Below are 20,094 nucleotides of genomic sequence, written 5' to 3'. Positions count from 1 at the left end.
TTCTCTCCACCAATCACAGGGGTCATGCTAGAGTATATTTGTCAACTGAACCTTAGTCCGTCCTCTTTTTTTACTGCTGCAGCAGCTGAGTTAAATGTGCCTTTCATTAATTACATAAATGGTTTCTGCCACGCTCTATATTTATGATTATAATTCAAATTGCATGCACGCATTATTAATTCTTGTTACGTATATAAAATAAATATATTTTTATTGGCATTTTGTGAGAATCAATAATTTGAATACTATCAGGATAAAAAAGAGGAACAGAAAACAAAAAAAGGGATGCAAAACAGATTACATTTACTATCACTGTCTATAATCAAGGGTGTTAGCTCCACCAACACAAATATATCATGTCAAGCCTGGTATGGACTTGGTGTACCGGTGAAAAGAAAGAGTACTCCCGATCCCTTACGGGTTGCAGTCTCCAGGCGTCTTCTAAGCCCCAATGGGACATCCAAGTCTGGAAGCCCGATGCAATATGATGTAGCTGGGTCCCTGGCATGGGAGGATGCAAACGATCAATGGTAACATCTGCCACACAGTTAAAGTCACCCCCCAGTATGAGAGAACCCGTTAGACATTAGGCCAGTGAGGTGGGGAAAGACTCCAGGAAACCGACCTGGTCCTGGTTGGGAGCATAAACACTGCCTAGGGTCACCTCCCCTCCCACCAGTTGGGCCACAAGCAGGCCGTACCTCCCCTCCGAATCCAGCCATGTGCGTTCAGGTGAGAAAGGAACCCCAAGTTTCACCCAAATCAAGACCCCTGTGGCAAAGGCCAAGAAGGTGGTCGCAAAAACCTGCCCCCGCTACCTCTTCTGTACCCTCCCAGCCTCCTCTTTATTTATTAAGATGTGTCTCCTGGAGGAAGGCTATGTGCACATTCCTGCACCAAAGGTAGGAGTATATGCTATGACGTTTGGTTATTGTTCCCATACCACGGATGTTCCACGTGAGGAACCTCACAGTGTTAAGTGTGACTGCCATTTCCACAGGAGCCCTTCCTAGAGTGATATGGGGGGGACCCTTCCCCCACCCGTGTCCCAATGCCTGCACCACCACCCTCCTCTGCAAACAACCAAACATAAAAAGAAAACATCAACTAAGAAACCCTCATCTTGAACAACTCCCCAAGCCCAGGACAGCCTGACAACGGTCAGTCGTCCAAACAATATGTAGAACATGACCCTTAGTGAGGCCTTACTCTAGTAAGGTTCTCAAGAGGGGTGGACAGTAAGAGCAGAAGACAACATAGGATTAACGCGCAAACAGTCCTGGTGGTGCCGGCCCCATTAAGTCATGGTAAACCAGGAACGGAGACCACCACCAGTAGATCATCAACTCCCCAAGGGTTCAAACTAGTACGGAGTCCAGGCTGCCTCAGATAACTTTGTCTGCTGTCTGTGGCGTCACCACCGGCATCCTTACACTGTCGCTGCGGGATGTGTCAGAGTCACCGTCCCCAGTGTCCTTCGATGAGTGAGCTGCTGTCTCAGGGGTGGGCTCCTGCCCTGCATCAGTGCCGCCACTGCCTGCAGAGCTTCTGGCCTCTCCCTTTCGGTTTGGGAAGAGGTCGGTTTTTTGGGCGCTCCCCTCCGGGAGCATCACCGGGACCACTTCCCAAGCTCCATCGGTTTCCTCGATTGAGCTCTAGGACCCGCAGGCTGGGAGACCCCAGTCTTGTAGGCCTCGATCCAGTTCCAGGCCTCACCTGGGCTCCCACAAAACTGGAATGTGCCATCCCACACAATGCGCCTCCGAGCCAGAACATCACGGAATACTGCAGTCCCTCCTCCCTCTGTGTCCTTCAAACCTCCAGAAAGGAGGGCCGCCTCCGTTGCACCTCCAGAGTATAGTCCGGAAAGAGGGAAACCTTATTGTTGTCAACTGTGTAGGGACCCTCTGTACGTGCCTCCCGTAAGAGAAGATCTCTGACCTGTAAATTAATCAAGTGGGCCACCATTGTCCGTGGGGGATGCCCGGGGGCCTGGCCGAAACCCTGTGGGCCCTTTCAAGAGTATAGAAGGGTGACAGGCCCTCAGGCGCCACCACAGAGTGCAGCCATTGCTCCAGGTAGGCCACCAAGTCGTTGCCCTCGATTCCCTCCGGCAGGCCCAAAATCTGGACATTGTTCTGTCGGTTGCGCCCCTCCGCGTCTTCGACTCTCCTGTCTGTGAGTGCTCCCACCTGCTGCTCCAAGGCCTTTTGGGCTGGGACTATCTCAGAAATGCTGGCCTGGGTGTCCTTCACCCTCTCGGAGAGCTTCTAATGTTCCTCTCGGAAAAGACCCAGCCCCACCGCCACTGTGCTGATGTCCCGGTGGAGGGTGGCCTTCGTGTTTGCTGTAGCCTCCAATATCTTGCCCAATTGCTGCTGTATTAGAACTTCAATAGCAGTTTACGACTGTTCCTGGGCACTCGTCCGGGTCCTGTGTGGCTCTGGCCTGCCGACCTCAGGGTTTGCCCATGGCGCCAACCCACCTCCAACCGGTGGGCCACGCCTGGGAGGAGGCTCGAGCAAGCAACCGGTGCTGCAATCCCACACCACGTACTAGGGCCCGGGTACACCTCACTCAGTGGGGCTACAACACTGCCTCCAAAACAGGTGCTCTGCTGCAGGGCCCGACAGAATCAGTGCTTCTGCGTTCACAAGCCAGCCTTGACTCTGTTCAGGCCCAGTGTCATACCCATGTGCTGGGTCCAACCCAAACACTTCCAGGCAATGAAACACCCCTTGCCACTCACTGTTCAGTTCAGGGCACCCTTATTTACGCCAGGAAATGACCAACTTACCAGGCAATGTCTATCACAATGTGCAGGTAGGGGGACCCCCACGCCCCACGAGGTGAGCGTATGATTCAGACGGCCCCGGGCAGTCCCCGCAAACAAGAATCACGCTTTCCACCCCTAGGGTGGCAGATGTGTGCCCTCCTTCTTCTCCTCCCTCTTCTGACTCAGAGAACGGCCATAATAAGCAACGCCCTGTGACTATGTGCAAATGCAAAACCCATCATGTTACATCAGGTTCCGACCAACAAGAATCTCCTTTTTGACCCCAGAAATGTAGTGCATCCCAGATCCACTGAATGGATGCTCTGCATGCAAGTTGCACATTATGTGCAGGATAATATATGTCAGGGTTTTGAGCGCGAAGTGTGCAATATTTTAAGGCCAGAGTGTCCAGACCCTCTCTTCTTGGCAAAGTAACTGATATCCCTGAGCTAGACCCAAATATGGCTACATTTCGAAAGTAATTTGTGAAGGATCCTAAGAAGGGACTAGACAATCTATTAGATGTTTCTGGACCACTCACCAAAATATTAGATTTAGCCATCCAAGCTAAGGACTGCAATCTCAACTTGACGCTAATGAGATTCTTGAATGCGTGATCAAAGAGCACTCTGTTTCTTAGGCATCACTAACTACCGAGAGATGCAAATCCTTCCTCATGATGATTGATTCTCAACTTGCAGATTTGGCCTTTACAGAAGCGGAATCCCTAGCCAATGGCTTACTTTTTGGAGACAAGTTTGTAAAAGATTTGGGCAAATACGTGTCCACCTTTTCTGCCCTGGAGAAAGCCCAGTCCTCTTTGGAGAAAGTTTTCAATGGTGGCCTTTTTTCAGGGCTGGATGCTTCCGTGGTCGGGCACTTGGCCGAGGATTCCAACAGGCTTCGCGGAGAAATGCACCCAGAAGAAGAGGTGGCGCTCTGTATTCCAACTTCTACCCCTCCCGCAATAGAGGTGATCGTGCTCAACGAGGTGGTTACAAGGGAGGAAATAACACCAGCAATATCACCTATTCAGGTAAATATTTTTCCATCCTTGGGCATTACGATAAGGTCGTTCATACACAGTTGGAAGGTTCTTACACTGAATCCGTGGGTGTTGCAGATTGTTCATGGCTTTTAACTGGAGTTTTACTCCTCCTCTCACCAGGGGAATTGACCGGCTCCTCTACATTTTTCCCAAACAGAGAGCAATTTCATAGAGAACGAAGTGTCTTCTCTATTGCGAAAAGGGGTGATAACAAAATCAACCCCTCACCCGCACAATGTTGTCAACACAATCTTTTTGGTCCCAAAGAAAGGGTTTCCGCTTGGTTCTGAATGTCAAAGAATTCAGTTAATGGATTGTGCATCGCCATTTCAAGATTGAAGGCATACATCTGTTGCGAGATCTTTTGCAAGAGGGAGAATGGATGGTTCATCTCGACCACAAGCATGCTTATCCAGCAGTTCCTATATTTGCCCTCATCGCAGATTTCTTCAGTTTCGGTGGCGCCAACAGTGGTTTGAGTTTACTACCAAACCATTTGGCCTGTCTTCAGCTCCTTGTTACTTCAACAGGTGGTTCAGTACCTTGTGGGAACGGGGGCTTGGCTGATCATATACTTAGATGACATTTTGGTAATGGCACAGGGCATGGGCTTGGTCTTTCTTCATCTCTCTTGGATGACCCAGCTCCTTCAGGATCTAGGGTTCACCATCAACTCGGAAAAGTTGATTGTGAATGCCTCTCAGAAGACGGAGTTCCTCGGGTCCCAGGTGGATTCCATCCTGGCCCAGCTGTTGCTTCAAATTGAAAAAGCGAATTTACATCAAGAAGGGGTAAAGAAGAGCGCTTGCTTCTTTGACTATATCCTTGAGGATCGAGGCTCACCTTGTAGGACTTATAGCTTCTTCCATTCAAGCGATATTTTCAGGCCTCTTCATTATCAGGCCCTTCAGCATTTGAATGATGCACCTTCGCAGAGGTTTTGCTTACTCAGAAAAAATTGTTCTGTCGGAGGAGGCCAGGATGGAGATGTCCTGATGGTTGGAGCATATGGACGCCCGGACCGGCAGAGCTACATTTGCAACGGTTCCGGAAGTGATAATAGAATCTGATACCAGTCGTTGGGGCTAGGAAACCCGTTGCGACTCTCTGGAGATGGGGTGCAGGTGTTCTTCCCGTCACAATCTTGGGCTCCCTCAACGTACAAAAGCTTTAAAGCAGCCTGGCGTCGAAGGTTTTTTGGTGTAGTGAGTGGAGTGCGGATCCCGTGGGATCCAGAATCCATATGATTGGAAATTTTCTGGTAGATATTGCTAGTCAATGTTTGACTTTTAGGACGGTGAACAATTTCCATTCAGCAATCTCGGCAGGTCATCCCTATCTGGATGGTAAACCGGTAGGTGAACATCAACTTTTCTGCAAATTGTTACAGGTATCAGGATGGTCCGTCCACCTACGCCAAAGTATTCCACAGTGTGGGATGTGGACGAGGTGTTACGTTTCATCAGAGATTGGCCTGCTAACGAGGGTCTTTCGTGCAAACAATTATCGGTGAAACTACTCTCCTCTTATGTCTGATTTCCTGTTGACGAGTCTCGAATGTGAGGGCCTTGGATCTAGCAGTTAGAGTATTAACTCCATCTGGGGTGTCATTTATTATCTCTAGACATACCAACCCTGATTCCAGATGTGCTAGTTATCCTGCCTTTCCATATCACCAGAAATTGTGTGTTGTCAAGTGTCTAAAGTGTTATGAAGACTGAGTTGCGAAGTGATTGTACAGGACAATTATTGATTTATTTGTAGAAACATTTCTGCCCAGTCTATTTGGCTACCTTGGCCCATTGGGTTATATGTTTTTTGTCTGAAGCTGGAATTGATGTCTCCCCTTTTCGGATTTCATTCAGTGAGGAGGACTATAGCCTCTAAAGCCTTTTCCACTGGTTCTCATCTGATGGACATTATGGCTGCAGCGGATTGGTCTTCTGATTCGAGTTTTAAAGTATTTTATCATAAGCCATTAGTAGATTTTGCATATAATGTGGTGGCTCAACTTTAAACTAGCATAAACCTAAGCCTCGGTTCCTGAGAGAATAAAAAGAATTCTAGCTATCATGTCAAGAATTTTCAATTCTATTAAGGACACGGAGGCGAGGATCATCCCACCCTAGGATGTGGTATATTGACTTACTATTATCTGTTGGTTTCCTGTTCAAGTTGATGCATAGGTATTTATAATGTTATAGAAGTACATTTTCCAGTGACTATTGTATGATTCCCCCCGTGTTTGTGAAGAAGTTCATGGAGAATGGATATTCTGGCATTTGTTTTCGTTTCAGGCACTGATTCCAAAGCAACTTGAAGCAGTCTGAAGTGAGGCTGACACTGTATCTGTTCGTGTGAAGGATGTTCATCTTCACATATTGTAACTGGCCCGTGGAGTGGTCCTATGTCTGTTCAATTTACATTCCTGTTGGTTCAAGGTTTTAATGACTTAAGTTGGTTTTTTTGCAAATAAAGAGGACGGACTATGGTTCGGAGGACATTTATACTCAGGCATGACCCCTGTGATTGATGGAGAGAAGGAGCTGTGAGGGCTCATGGGTTATGTAGTTCAAAGTTTGATATGCTGCTGTGTTTTCTTAAGTAAAGAAAGAGAAGCATAATCCTCTCCGCCCTGTCCTTAGTAGAATTGAAAATTCTTGACGCGATAGCTAGATTTTTTTTTTCCCATTCACTTACTGGGCAAAGCATTTAGTGGTCCTTCTACGCCTAGGTTAATTTTATTCAAACATTTTCTGAATTAGGATTTCTTTTTATTTAACTTGTACTTTTGTTTGCATTTTTTATGTCTTTCAGTGTGCTTTTCAGGTGCATCATTAAGTTGACTGCGCTGTGTTCAGTAGGTGGCATGTGTGCACTCTTTTACAAAGTGATTACATTTTGTTATCCCTAGTCTCTGAAACCGCTGCATAACAATCTCATTTTGAAGAGTCTTCCCCCACCGCATTCCATCCTTCCTCTTCCTCCATCGACTCCCTTTTATTAGACAGGCTCGGCTGGTGGAAGTACTAACAAGAAAGAGACCCCTCTGCTCACTTACAGTGAGACCCCTGCCCCTCTCCCAATGTAAAAAAAAGTGATAAAGAAACAACAGTGCAAAGGCTTTGAAGAACACTCAAATGCAACCACACTCAGCTTACCGTATACAAATAATAATTTACAAACCAACATATAGGATTTTACACAAGTAAATAAAAGCCTGTAAAAACTCTGCACCCTACTACCTTGTTGCATCAGCGATACATTGGAAGGATATGCCGACCAAGCTTGAATCACATTTCAAGGATTAGACTTATCACAAGGTCAGGTATGTCCGGTGTTTTATGCCCGGAGGTGCTCGGCTCTGAATGCTCCAGGTATACCTAACACTCCCGGCGAGGGCTCTGACTGGGTACGTTTAGAGTCACCCAATCAGGAGTAGGTGCTATAAAGGGACATCCTTTGCCCTGCAGTATCTTCTCCCTCTCTCCTGGCAGTTAAGAAGGTTTCAAGAAGAAGACGGGCAGCAGTGATATTACATTTTCTCTGGAGCACTTTTTTTGGCTTGTGGTCCATTCATTAAACAGGTTTCCCTTGCAGCTGTCATGTGCTTTGGCCGGTGGTCAAATTGAAATATATACCAAAAGCATCTTTAATATATTCACACCTGGGATATTTCGCTGCTATTGGCCCTAGCCATTTCATTATAAAACCCATTATATCCTGCTCTTACAAGCAATTATACCTTGAAAAGGACACTGGTTCACTTTACAGGACCCTGCCCAAGTTAACATAAAAGACACATCACTCCATGAGGGAAAACACATAAATAGCTTCCAAAATGTTGTTGAGCCTGCATATAGCCTAATCAAGCCATCCTTTTACGAAAGGGTCAGAGATAGGATGAACCACCACACACAAACAAAACACTTGGATCTACTTCTCCTATGAGAAGGACTTGGCTACTGTCCTCTAAAAAATGTTTTGTAGCAGAGCTCCGAATAACAAACTTCTAGTACCACTGAATGTAGCGCACAGGGAACTGTTGGTGAACCTACAGTACATGGGGCTAGTTAGAGAAAATATTGAAAAGGACTTCTGTTGACCAAACAGCTTCATTGCAGGCCTAAAAGCATTACCAAACACTTACCTGAAAGCCCATCAGAGTCCATCTTTTTGAGGTTCTTGGCCTCCAGGATAACCACTGTCAATGTGCTGGTACTTGGGACATATCGCAAAGAGAAGCAGATGTCTCCAAGGTGCTCTTGCTGCATTTTAGAATGAAGCAGACAAGTGAGGAGTCACTATTCAACCACACGAGTTTAGTTTGAGTAAGTACATGCAAAGATTTTATAGACCAATGAAAGAAAAAACATCCTTCAAAACATTAAACTAGGTCCTATATTTTCTGGATTATCCTTCTCACTGTTCTCAATTTTGCTATTTTGCAACGATTTTAGTGTGTTTTCTGGCCTTTGGATTGGGTGAATTCCTTTTTTCTCTTGCTTAGGGGACTGTTTCTCCATTCTTAGTCTAAGTGGCTTTCTGGTTATGCTGACAAGTGTTTTTCCTTTTTCTTCATACACGTTCTCTATACAAGTGTTGACTATTTCTGAGGTATTTATGGTTTTATTTAGATGTGGGGAGTGGCACTACCTCCGAGCAGGCATACTCTCCACCACTACTCGGTAAGGATCTACTAACTGCATCATTTTGGTCAATTAAAGGGACAGCAAGACTTAGCGGGAATATGGTAGGTGGTGGCAGATTGCTCTATGGCAGTGCTAGCACCACCATGCTGATATTCCCATGTGAGCCTGGTGAAACTCATACCTGGTTGGTAGCTGATGTGCCACTACCAAAAATGCAGCAAGTGCAATGGCACGAGAGCCAGGACTCCGAGGGGCCCACTGCTCTCCAACTGTGGTTGTTTTTCACTACCGAACCAGGAAGCACTTTTTCAATACTTGCATTGGGACCCAAAACACCCCTGCTGCACTACTGAGCATGCAAACACTACATCAGGACCGCATTCACCCTGGACACTGGGCTATGCCAAGGATTCCCACCAGCACTGTTTTGCATGCATTACAGAGTAAAGGAGGAACCCTGGAGATTCAAAAGAGAGACAAAGACAATGGTAATCCTAACAGCTGGCATGGTGCCCACGGCAAGCGGGGTGATCGTAGCCATGTCCTTTGCTCTTGTCTTCAGGAAATTCCCTCTACCCGAGAGAGGAGATGGGACTGCGATTACCTGGGAGCAGGCAAGCCCAACCTCCAACACCTTGACTCCTTTCTCTGCCTACATTAAAATCATGCATTGAGTATAACCAGCTACCTCTAAGTTGGAGTGTATCTTGCAGCTCCCTGGCTCTGGTAAAGCTACTATCATCAGTAGAATCATCACCTCCCCTTGGGGAAGCAGGCGACGGAATGTGCAAAGGGGTCTGCTGCCTCCCTACATCAAGGTATAAATCAGAACCAACATGGGTATTCTTTTATCCTATTCTAAAAAGAATATGCCGGTTTTTCACTTTTCATTAGATCTGACCTTAGGACGACCTTAATCTCCAGCTCTTCTTCTTAATTATTTGTTTCCTTTGTTTCTTTCTTAGTGTGAGTTTCTGTATGATTTCCGCAGTTGACAGAATATTCGAAACTATGAGTTTTTTTCCTGATCCTCTGAGTTGCCTCTTCTTCAGTTTCTACTACTTTTGGAATTATTTCTTTTAATTCTTGTTGCTTGAGCAACTTAATGTGGGCACTGGTTTCAGCAGTGGCTGGTGTCATTGAAAAGTGGGCTGGAGGGGAAAGGGTCGGGAGGACAACAGACAAAAATGAAATACAAAAATACATTTAAAAAAATAACTTACCTGCAGCCCGCCGCATTGTGCTCTTGTGGTCCCGTCCACTGCAGGCATAGGCTCTCAGACTCCCCTGCGGCTAATCCTGACGCTGCTCTCATGCATGTGGGCAGCATCAGGATTGGCCTGAGGGCCCTGAATTTGTGCTCCCATGGAGACTGGGAGCCTGTGCCTGCTGTCTCCAACCTGGCAACGAAGCTTGGGTTAGAGATCGCTTCAGTAAGCATGCCGGCTTGGCCGTCCAGAGACGGCCAGCTAAACGCACATGCGCACTGATACCAGTGCATACCACTCCCCCACCAGTGACTGTCATCCTCCTGGCCCTGCCTCTAAAGACGTGGGTGGGAAAGGAAGAATAAAATGATAATGTTATGTTAAACATTCTTGTAAAGCACATGGCTGACCCGTAACGGGGCGTCCCAGCGCTAAGACTGACGAGTACATACAGGTAGGTTTTAACTAGAGGTTAGAGAAGAGCCAGGTTTTGATCAGTTTTCTTAAGGCCCAGTGGTCTTGCGTGCCCCGACAGTTCCATAGGGCTGGTGCCATGGCCCTGAAAGAGCCCCCCCTGCTCTTAGCCTGCACACTCGGGGGGTACAGGCTAGATGCAGATCAGCGGAACGCAGGGCTCGAGTCGGTACATACGATGAGCACGGCCCATGCAGAATTTGAGGGCCTTGGCCATGCAGGATCTTGTGCGTAGTTCAGAGAGTCTTAAAATAGATTCTCTGTAGCCAGTGGAGACGGCGAAGAAGGTTAGAGGGATGGCAGTGCTTTGGTAGGGCAAAAAGCGTACGTGCAGCCGCGTTCTGTGCCCGTTGGAGTCTTCTGGTTACGGCCTTATTCACGTCAAGTAGAAGCCCATTGCAGTAGTCAAGACGGGACTGTACAATAGATTGAACAATCGTTTGACGGATGGATGCGTTGAAAACTCCCAGAATGGGTTTCAGGCCACGTAGGAGACCAAAGCAGGTGCCTGACACTTTTTTGGCTTGATTCTCAAATGAGAAGGCACTGTCCATCAGAACTCCTACGTTCTTAACCACAGATTTCGTTTGGGGGGTGCCCAGGGCTGTAGGCCAACTTTGGTTGTCCCAACGATGGGCATCGCAGCCCACCAGGAGCACCTCTGACATGGTGGAGTTCAATTGCAGGTAGTTAGCCGCCATCCAGTCAGAGATGGCCATAAGATCCTTGTGAAATTTAGCTTGGTCCTGTTTGGGGTTCTTGGAGACAGTGAACACCAGTTGGGTATAATCGGCATATGTACCATGTCGATGTTCCGTGCTTTGGCCAAGAGGGCCAGGGGGTGGACATATACGTTAAATACGTGGGGCTAAGGGCAGAGCCCTGGGGAACACCACAACCGAGAGGGTGAACACTGGACAGAAAAGGGGGGGGGGGGCAGAGACCTGAAAAGAGTGATCAGTCAGAAAGGACGCAAACCAGGCCAGGACCTTGCCCTTGACCCCGATCTCCTCCACCCTTTGTAGGAGAACCCTATGGGAGACTGTGTCAAATGCAGCGCTGAGGTCCAGCAGAATCAGTGCCGAGGTTTTGCCCTCATCCAGAGTGGCCCGTAGTTGCTCTGTGACTGCAAGTAATGCAGATTCCGTTCTGTGTCTGGGCCGAAAGCCATTTTGTGATCTATCCAGGATCTCAATGTCTTCCAAGTATTTAGTCAGAGCGATGTTGACATAGGACTCCATGATTTTAGCCAAGTATGGGAGCAGAGATATTGGGCGGTAGTTCTCTGGCAGAGACGTATCAAGTGTAGTTTTTTTAACAAAGGAATAACTTTGGCGTGTTTCCACAACTTAGGGATCACCACTGTATGGGGAGACCTGTTTATCAGCTCCCGGCCCTCAGCAGGAGGCAGTCGTAAAATTTCCTGAAAAGATCCGGTTTTAAAGGATCGTCGGGGGAGCCTGATTTTACCTTGGCCGACGGAACGTCCATTTCTTTAGGGGACATGGGCAGAAGGTCTTGTAGGGAGTAAGGTAGGGCTATCCTAGTAGAATTCTCCCAAGGTTTGGAGGCAGCCTTTCTCGGACCGAATGCACTATAGATGCGCTCCACCTTGTTGATAAAATATTTAGCCAATGACTCACATTGTGCGTTGGAGGGTATGGTGTTATTGATAGCAGACGGGGGTTTTACCATATCTTTCATGAGGGAGAAAATAGTCTTAGTAGGATTGCTGCTCGCTGTGATCCTGTAAGTATAGTACATGGCCATGGTGTTCCAGACCAATTTATGGTATGCTTTGACTGCACTCCTGTAGGTAATTTGGAGGGGGGTCGGGCGGCACTCCTCTGCCATAGCGGAGGAGCCGGCATTGAGTGGCTTCCAATCTAGCTCTCCAAATCAGTTAAACGCCTGTTGTAAATGTTTTTTCCACCACTTGGTAGCTGCCCCACCATTATACCGCCTATGTTCCCTCACAGCCATTTGCAGTCTTCTTCACGGTAGTATGCACAAGATTACCCACAAGCTCTCACTACCACTGTTAGCGCTGTGTCTGTTGTGTCTGTGATGTACACTTTATTTGCTTGTGTGAACAATAATCATCAAAATTCCTCACTTTGTTATGACAGAAACAGGAAATTCCTCAGAACAGCCGCTACTGTCCAATGGAATTTATATGAAACGGTACTGCAATGGTATGATAGATTGTGTAAATGTTCTCATTCATGCATTCATTTATTCTCTCATCTTGCCTCTGCTTTTTCTTGGTAAGTGCAGAACATCCACAGCAACTCCAATCAACAATTGCTGTTCCATGCCAAATGCAGTAACCTTTAACCCCTCTGCATTTTCCCTGAAGTCTCATGACAGGAATGAGAAAGCCCTGCACTGCTAGTCAATGCCATGTTCAGGACTCTCAACTTTTATTGTTCCACCTTGCTCCATGTTACGCCATTGACATCTATGTTATGTACATTTTTAACATGTGAATGTTCTGTTGAACAGGCTGGCACAAGCCAGTGAGGTGAGGAGCCAGGACACCATCATATATATTAAAGACAGTGCTTAATTTGTAGAAGGATAAGTGCTGGAGCCCAAAGCTTTTTCCAGAAGCCGGCAGCCGGTGCTACTGAAGGTCAGGGTGCCAAATAAGAAGGCTACCAGTCTTGATTTCACCACGTGCCTCCTTAATCCACCAAACGGCACACCCTCCCTGCCTCTTTACCTCACTCTTGCAGGTTACTGTTCATCCCTGCTTTCTCCCTCTGTAGCGTTTTCTACATCTTTCTCTTCCCCCTTCTTTATGCCTTTGGTGTTTTTTCTCTCCTGCTCGGGATCAAAGTTTGCTGAGGAAAAATTAGTGCCAGGCCCCACAGATTACAGCCTGAAGTCCCCACCTGCAACCACCGGCTCAAATTAACCACTGGGTCTTCCCCGTTCTGTTCTTTTGACAGGGCTCTGTGCATGAGTATTTCAGAAGGAGGGAAGCGCCATAGTGATAGCGTGGAACTGGTGTTTGAATGTCTGTGAAACACTTTCTTGTGGAAGCACACACCATCTGCCCAATCAAAACATGTACTCCTGGCTCCCGACACGAGGGCGGAATCAAAGTTCCGCTCTTGTGTTGCTCACATAATTCTTTGGTGACAACTGCGTTGTCAAGCCAGACAATAAAAAAGTGTTTCAGGGTTAAAGTGTGCCGCATCATCTTTCACAGGTGTCCTAGGATGCACTGGGCGCAGAACATCTGTACAAAGCGAGCATGTCAGCTACATTAGGTTACTTCATGGTCATCTAGTGACTGCACCTTATTCATCCAAGTGCTTAACAGAAGGACATTTACTCAAAGGATATCGTAAAGAGTATTGTTGTTTGGTTTTCCAACAGCATCACATGGCACGTTGAGTTGCTGCATAATCTCTATTTAACATGTGCAAGTTGTGGAATTAAGTGTGGCCTAGTAAAATCATGGGCTATTCCATTTAACTGGGTGGACCCTATAGAAACAAGAGCCTAATTTTCATCTGTCAGAACAAAGAGGAGGAAAGTTTGCACCATATAATGTTGGTCTGTCCATTGTATAATGAAGTCCCTGTTCACTTATCGAATGAGTTAACAGCATAGACAGAGGTTTTGTCTAGAGAGCTGGGCATGGCTAACTGATGGAAGTCATATCAGTACTGTTTTATGGTATGGCTCCACTTAAATGTAATTTTAAGAACATGTACTAACTTTGCGCATGTTTAACATGCATAGTTTTAATGTTACATTATTTTTGTAGTTCATGTGATGATGAACGTACATGATTTGTAGATAAACAAATAACCTCCAACAATAATTGGACTGTAATAACTGACGTCCTCCCTGGTTATTAGTTTTCATTAACATAATACAAATTGTTGTGACTGCTTTTTTCACCCAAGCTCAAATAATACCATATTCCACGGTTCTACGTCTGCCCAGAAACTAAGATTTTTAAGACAAAGCCATTGCAAACGGATCTTTATTTTTTCCATTTCTGATCCAGGACCTTCATCTCTGTGTGAAAGCAAAATACATAGACAACAAATAAAGACACGTAAGGGTTAAGTTTCCTACTCAGGTCACTCCATCTGAACATGGGCGGAGAGACACCTTGCCTCCTCACAGGCTAGTGTCATCAGCTCGTTACCGTCTGTCCTTCATTATCGCATAGTTTGGGATGACGTTTTCTACAGAGGATTTATTCAGAGGTATAGCTCACACGGTGGGGCAGACTTCAGCTTTGAGGGGCTGATTCCTAGCTATGGGGCTTACCTCCATCTTTGTGCACGCGCTCAGCTTCTGCCACTCTTCAATCACATGCTGCATGTCCATGTCCTCCAATGGAAGGCGCAGTTCCCCAATGACGTCATGCTTGGAAAAGCGATTGAAGTCATAAATCCGGATCACCAATGTGGAGTTGGCCTTACTTTCCTTAGGAAGCTACAACGGACAAAGGAGAGGGACACAATAAATTTCCACGAAAACTGAAAGAATCTAACTGTGCTTGTGACAATCTTGTGGGGTATCAGGTGTGCACCATTGACTCTTTTTTTGTTGTTTTTGCTTTACCAACACATTACAGAATCGATTAATTCATCTTTTAACAACAGCGCCCCCTCGCCCCACCCCGGATCCGAAGAGAGAAGAGAAAGAAAAGACAATAAATAAGGAGGGCACGTTATATTTACATACTTAAAACATGGTCATTGAATATAAATACGGATTTCAACGTTATCTGTATATAAGCAACAGAGAAAAGAAGTAAAAAATTAACTATCATATCTGGAGAAGGAGAGCAGAGACATAAAGGGGGCAGACGGGGAGCAGGGGGGAGAAAAGAGTGAAGAAATCAGGGATGCAAAACAAGTCATTATACAACTTAAGTATTCAGAATGTCAAACCATCTAGTCAGAGGGCCCCATACCACCAGGCCCTTTTTTCTTGCCCTTCTTCCCTTCTTAGTGTAGATTTGCTCTCTCCAACCTGTAAGTAGCAAACAATCTAGCTTGCCATTGGCCAAAAGATGGGGGATTCGGATCTTTCCAATGCGTAGCAATGCAAATTCGCAGAATGGTCCTTGCAACAAACACCAGTGCGCCCCCTTCTTTGAGATCAAGTTGATCATATAGCCCTAACATAATAGTAACTGGCATAAGCTGAAGATCTGAAGAGAGGATTCTACTTAAAAACAATTGTACGTCTTTCAGTAATAACTCCAATTTTGGGCAAATAGTGAACATGTGAACAGAGTCCACACTATATTCTGAACAGCGTGGGCAAGTAGTTCCAGGACCGATTGTCCATTTGGCAACCCTACTAGTTACTTACTTACTTACTTACTTACTAGGGGTTATATACATAAAATATCCTGTCTTATAAAATTGCGCTTGTAATTTAGGAGATAACAAATATGTTTGTGCTAAGCCCAAGGCGGTACAAAAGGCATTAGGTGGAATATTTAATTTCGTCTGCCATTTAGCGTCTGTTTTACTTAAATCATCTGGTCGTAGTTTGTTCAATATACAGTAAACATCTCCTATTCTCGGTAGATTAGAGCCAAGCAATTTATCTATGAGGCCAATCACTGCAAACCCCGTGGATCCTCCAGTTTTATTAACTGAATAGTTCATAATAACATTGTACTGAAATGTCTGGTTGTTATTCAAATTATAGCTAGTTTTCAAGTCTTCAAATGACCGAATGCGGCCAGCGCTATACAAATCTCCTAGTCTACGGATGCCCGCCAGATACCATTGTTGCAAATATGTACTTTTAAATATTAATGGCAGGTTATCATTGTTTCTAATAGGAGTATAAAAATTCAGCTTAGCGATTCCAAATACTTTGCGAATATTACAAAAAACCTGATAGGCACTAATCATCATCCTTAATCTAACTCGCTTATAATAACTGAGTTCCAAGTGTTGCCACAAACACCCTCTTACATTTTCCCCTAAGAGTAAAAGATAGGGAGAGGGCAGGCCTGACGGGCTTGAAATGTGGTCCTCATGCATCAATTCACTACAGTGTTGTAAAGAAGCAGCCCAGTAATATAATTTTAGATTAGGAAGAGCCCAACCTCCCCTCTCACTAGGTAAAGTAAGAAGATTGAAGTCCCTTCTTGGCTGTGTATATGCCCAAATAAACTAAGAAATAATTTGTTGAAAATCTAAGAGTATACGACTGTTGAAGACCAGCGGAATTGTACAAAAAAAGTAAAGTAGTTTAGGAAAGTACGTCATTTTTAAGACGTTTCATCTTCCCACGATAGTTTGGTGCAAGTTATCAATTTTCCTAAGTGATTTCCTCATGTCGGTAGCCAGAGGTGTCAAATTTTCTGCAACCAAAGTAGCTAAATCTGAAACAATGTTAACTCCTAAGTATTTTGCTTTCTTAGTAATTCTGTTGTCTACCCAGGTTATTTTTTTATTAACAACAATCTGCGTTTTTGTTCTATTTAAAGCATAGCCAGAAATCAGTCCAAATTCCTGAGTTTCTTGCTCTAGAGCCCTGATGGCCAACTCAGGTTCAGGGGTCACTATGGCTATATCATCGGCGTAAGCCATGATCTTTGTGTCTATACAAAACCTAATCCCGGGCGAAATCAGAGGGTCTATATAGAGGGCGAAGAGTAGAGGCGAGCAGGGACACCCCTGCCTCGTTCCTCTTGTTATCTTTATTTGTTCTGACAGTTGACCATTAATTAATATTTTTGCTGTTGGGTTATGGTACAGTGCTTGTAGGGCCTGAATCATTCTTGCTGCAAAGCCGGTCTGCCGCATGATAGCCCAAAGAAATTGCCAGGAGACCCGATCAAACGCTTTTTCAGCATCTAAAAGAATTAGCGAGATCGGGTCTCCTGTCACCTCTGTCAAATAAAGTAATAGTCCGGCGGACATGCTCGGTGGTGCCTTTTTTTGGAATAAATCCATGCTGCCACCTGGATACTAATGGCTCAATATTTGAAGATATTCTTATGGCGATAACTTTAGAAAAAACTTTAGAGTCAGAATTGATTAATGTTATGGGTCGATATGATGTCATCTCCAGGGGTGATTTATCCTTCTTGGGAAATATCACGATTTTAGCTGATGACCAGGAGTTCGGTGGAGGGGTCCCTTCAAAAATAGAGCTAACTACATCCGTAAAGAGGTCTTTTATTTGTTCTGAGAAAATTTAATAAAATTCGACTGGTATATTGTCAGTCCCTGAGGCTTTGCCATCCGGGAGGCTGACCAATGCAGCTGCGATCTCCTCCCAAACTGGAGAGATTTCCAGTGCATCGTGTGTATCAACGTTCAGTTTAGTTAATGGTGTTCTCTCTAAATATTTTCTAATCTTAATATCTATGTCTTCGGTTGATCCTCTTATCTCTTCTAAATATAGCTTTTCATAAAACTTCCTAAAAGCTTCCTTGATTTTTTTGGGATCGGTGATTAACCCTTCCGTGTCTGTGTTGATTGAAGTAATAGTATTTGCAGTTGTCTGTTGTCTGGTGGAAATAGCGAGCTGATGACCAATACGTTCATTCCACTCATAGCATTTCTCTCTAGATGCTGCCCATTTAGTAGCTATTGTTTCTGCTAAAACCGTCCCCATCTCTGATTTCGTAACCGCAACCCTTGCATGTGCTTCTTCTATTCCTAATCCAACCTGAACTGCCTGTATTCATTTTTTTTCCGCTTCTATCATCTGTCTTTGTAATAAATCAATTTATATTTTTTCATTTTTATTCTTCCTAATTGAAAAGTGTAATGTTTCCCCTCTTATACCTGCCTTAAGGGTATCCCAAACCACCATTACCGATGCAGTCCCAGTATTTATATTCAAACATTCCCGTATCCAATCAGCCATATATTCCCGATAGTTGTTATCGTATAACAAAGCTTTTTCAAATGTCCAGTTCGAGCTTAATCCCTGGTTCCCCCAGCCCTCTAGATTTAGAATAAGAGGGTTATGATCCGACAGTAGTCGGGGGGCAACATCAATAGCGCAATCATGTATTAAAGCAGAGGAAACAAAAAAATAATCCAATCTAGCTAGTGACCGGTGAGGAGCGGAGAAAAATGTAAAACCATTCTGGTCCGACTTTGAATAAGCCCAAACATTCTTTAAGCCGTGAATGCTTATTAGATTACGCAGAGCTCAAAAGACTTTGGGCTTTCTTCCTTCGTAGCTCCAAGAATTATCCAAGTCCCAGATACTGGGTAGATTTATATTTAGATCACCGCACAGAATTACCGGGAGTGGCCAGTGCACTAGCTCTTGATTAACATGATTTATCACGCTTGGATCATCTAAATTGCTCGCGTAGACAGAACAGATCGTAAATACGAGATTAGAAGATAAAGAGCACTCCACTAGAACCCATCTTCCTAATGAGTCAGATTTAACCTGGTTCACGACTAATGGTAGTGTTTTACGTGCCAGAATCCCAACCACCTTTACCCTGGCTCCTTGCGAAGTTGCCCCAATAAGTTTAAAGCCTAAAGAATTCAGCAAAGATTTCTGGCCCACTTCAATATGAGTCTCTTGGAGACATACTATGTCTGTCCCCATCAGTCGTAATGTCTGCACAGTTTTCTGTCTCTTTAATGAATCATTCAATCCGCAGATATTTAACGATATAATTCAAAGCTTATATTGTGTATTCATTATTTTTTAATCTAATAGTTCCCTGTATAATAACTGAAATGAAATCCTCAACAACCAAGTCCCCCCTGACCCTGACCCCGCCGACTTCTCCAACCCTACACCCCGTGCCCCCCCATCTCCCCAGTCTCCTCCAGTCCCTCCCGAAAAACCACACATCCTACTCTCCTGTATTGCAAATATAAAAAGTTTCCTAAAATATAATGTTGAATGTTTTAAGTAAAGACGATGCCAACCTTTTAACTTTAGCCCCACAACATTCAATACGGACCCGATCACCCACCCCCCCCCCAAAAAAAAAAGACAGTCAGGGAACCCCTGAATGATGGAAAGCGAGTGTGTAGCCCCCAGCCGCCGCCCCGCTCAGTATTTAGACCCTTAATTTCAGGGATTGTCTAGTTTAGCTGCACCTAGTGGAAGAAGAGAAAAAGTGCAAATAGTCTCATTGGTAGGAGAAAAAAGTAAAAAGAAAAGTGAACATAAAAGTTAGATTCTCTTCACCCCCCCCCCTTTTCTCTCCCCTTCCCCCCGGCCTTCAGTTAGAGAAGAAAGAAAAAGCCAATTAACCCCCCCCTAATACATTAAAGCTTAAATTTTAAAAGGTTCATCCCCAGGTCCTGGGTTTCAAGCTTCATTTTCGTCTTCTCCCCGCTATTTCTTTTAGATATTCTCCAGCTTTGATCTCAGGTAAGAAAACCCGGGTCGAACCCTCAAATATAACTTTCAGCCTTGCCGGGTTCATCAAGAAGACTTGGGCCCCTTGTTGTTGTAGGGGAGTAATCATTTGGCGCAATCGCCATCTTCGCTCTACTGTTGCGTGGCTAAAGTCTGGTTTGGAGAAGAACTTAATCCCATCTACCTCTTTCTGAGAGTTAGGCCTGGCCTGATCATATATTAATTGTCTTAGAAGAAAATTCCCCGAAAAACCCAAAGAAGCTCTAGGTTTCTCATTTCCAAAGTTGCTACCGTCCCGTTTTTGCTTCAGATTAAAGGGGAAACGGTGCGCTCTTTGAATCTCCTGATCCAAATTCCAACTAGTCTGCGATGGAAAGGCAGACCGAAGTAGTTTGACAATGTACCCTCTAGGGTCATCTCCCTCCATGCCTTCCGGTATCCCTAATAATCTTAGGTTATTCCTCCGCAGCCTGTTTTTCTGTTCCTCAAGCTTGGTCATCATATCAGTAAGGCAAGCCTCGTGGGATGCACCTTGCTCTTTTACTTGGGAAACTTCAGCTTCGAGGGTCTCTGTTCACCCTTCTA

At 45.1% G+C, this 20,094-nt stretch overlaps 1 protein-coding gene across 2 annotated transcripts in view; it reads right to left on the bottom strand.

The window, feature by feature from the left end:
• The window catches only part of SYT8 (synaptotagmin 8), a 255,429-nt gene that overhangs the window by 10,962 nt on the left and 224,373 nt on the right, over positions 1–20,094 (bottom strand). For both annotated transcript variants that reach the window (XM_085644928.1, XM_085644927.1), the window contains exons 6-7: positions 14,455–14,622; positions 7,975–8,092 (exon numbers count right to left, since the gene is read on the bottom strand). In XM_085644928.1, coding sequence (XP_085501054.1) covers positions 7,975–8,092; positions 14,455–14,622 — 286 coding nt within the window. The remainder of the gene's footprint in view (positions 1–7,974; positions 8,093–14,454; positions 14,623–20,094) is intronic.

This window comes from Triturus cristatus, chromosome 3_1 (assembly GCF_964204655.1).
Source record: "Triturus cristatus chromosome 3_1, aTriCri1.1, whole genome shotgun sequence".
In the NCBI taxonomy this organism is placed as follows: Eukaryota; Metazoa; Chordata; class Amphibia; order Caudata; family Salamandridae; genus Triturus; species Triturus cristatus.
Note: the sequence above shows the minus strand (reverse complement) of the source record. Positions and strands in the feature narration are given on the sequence as shown.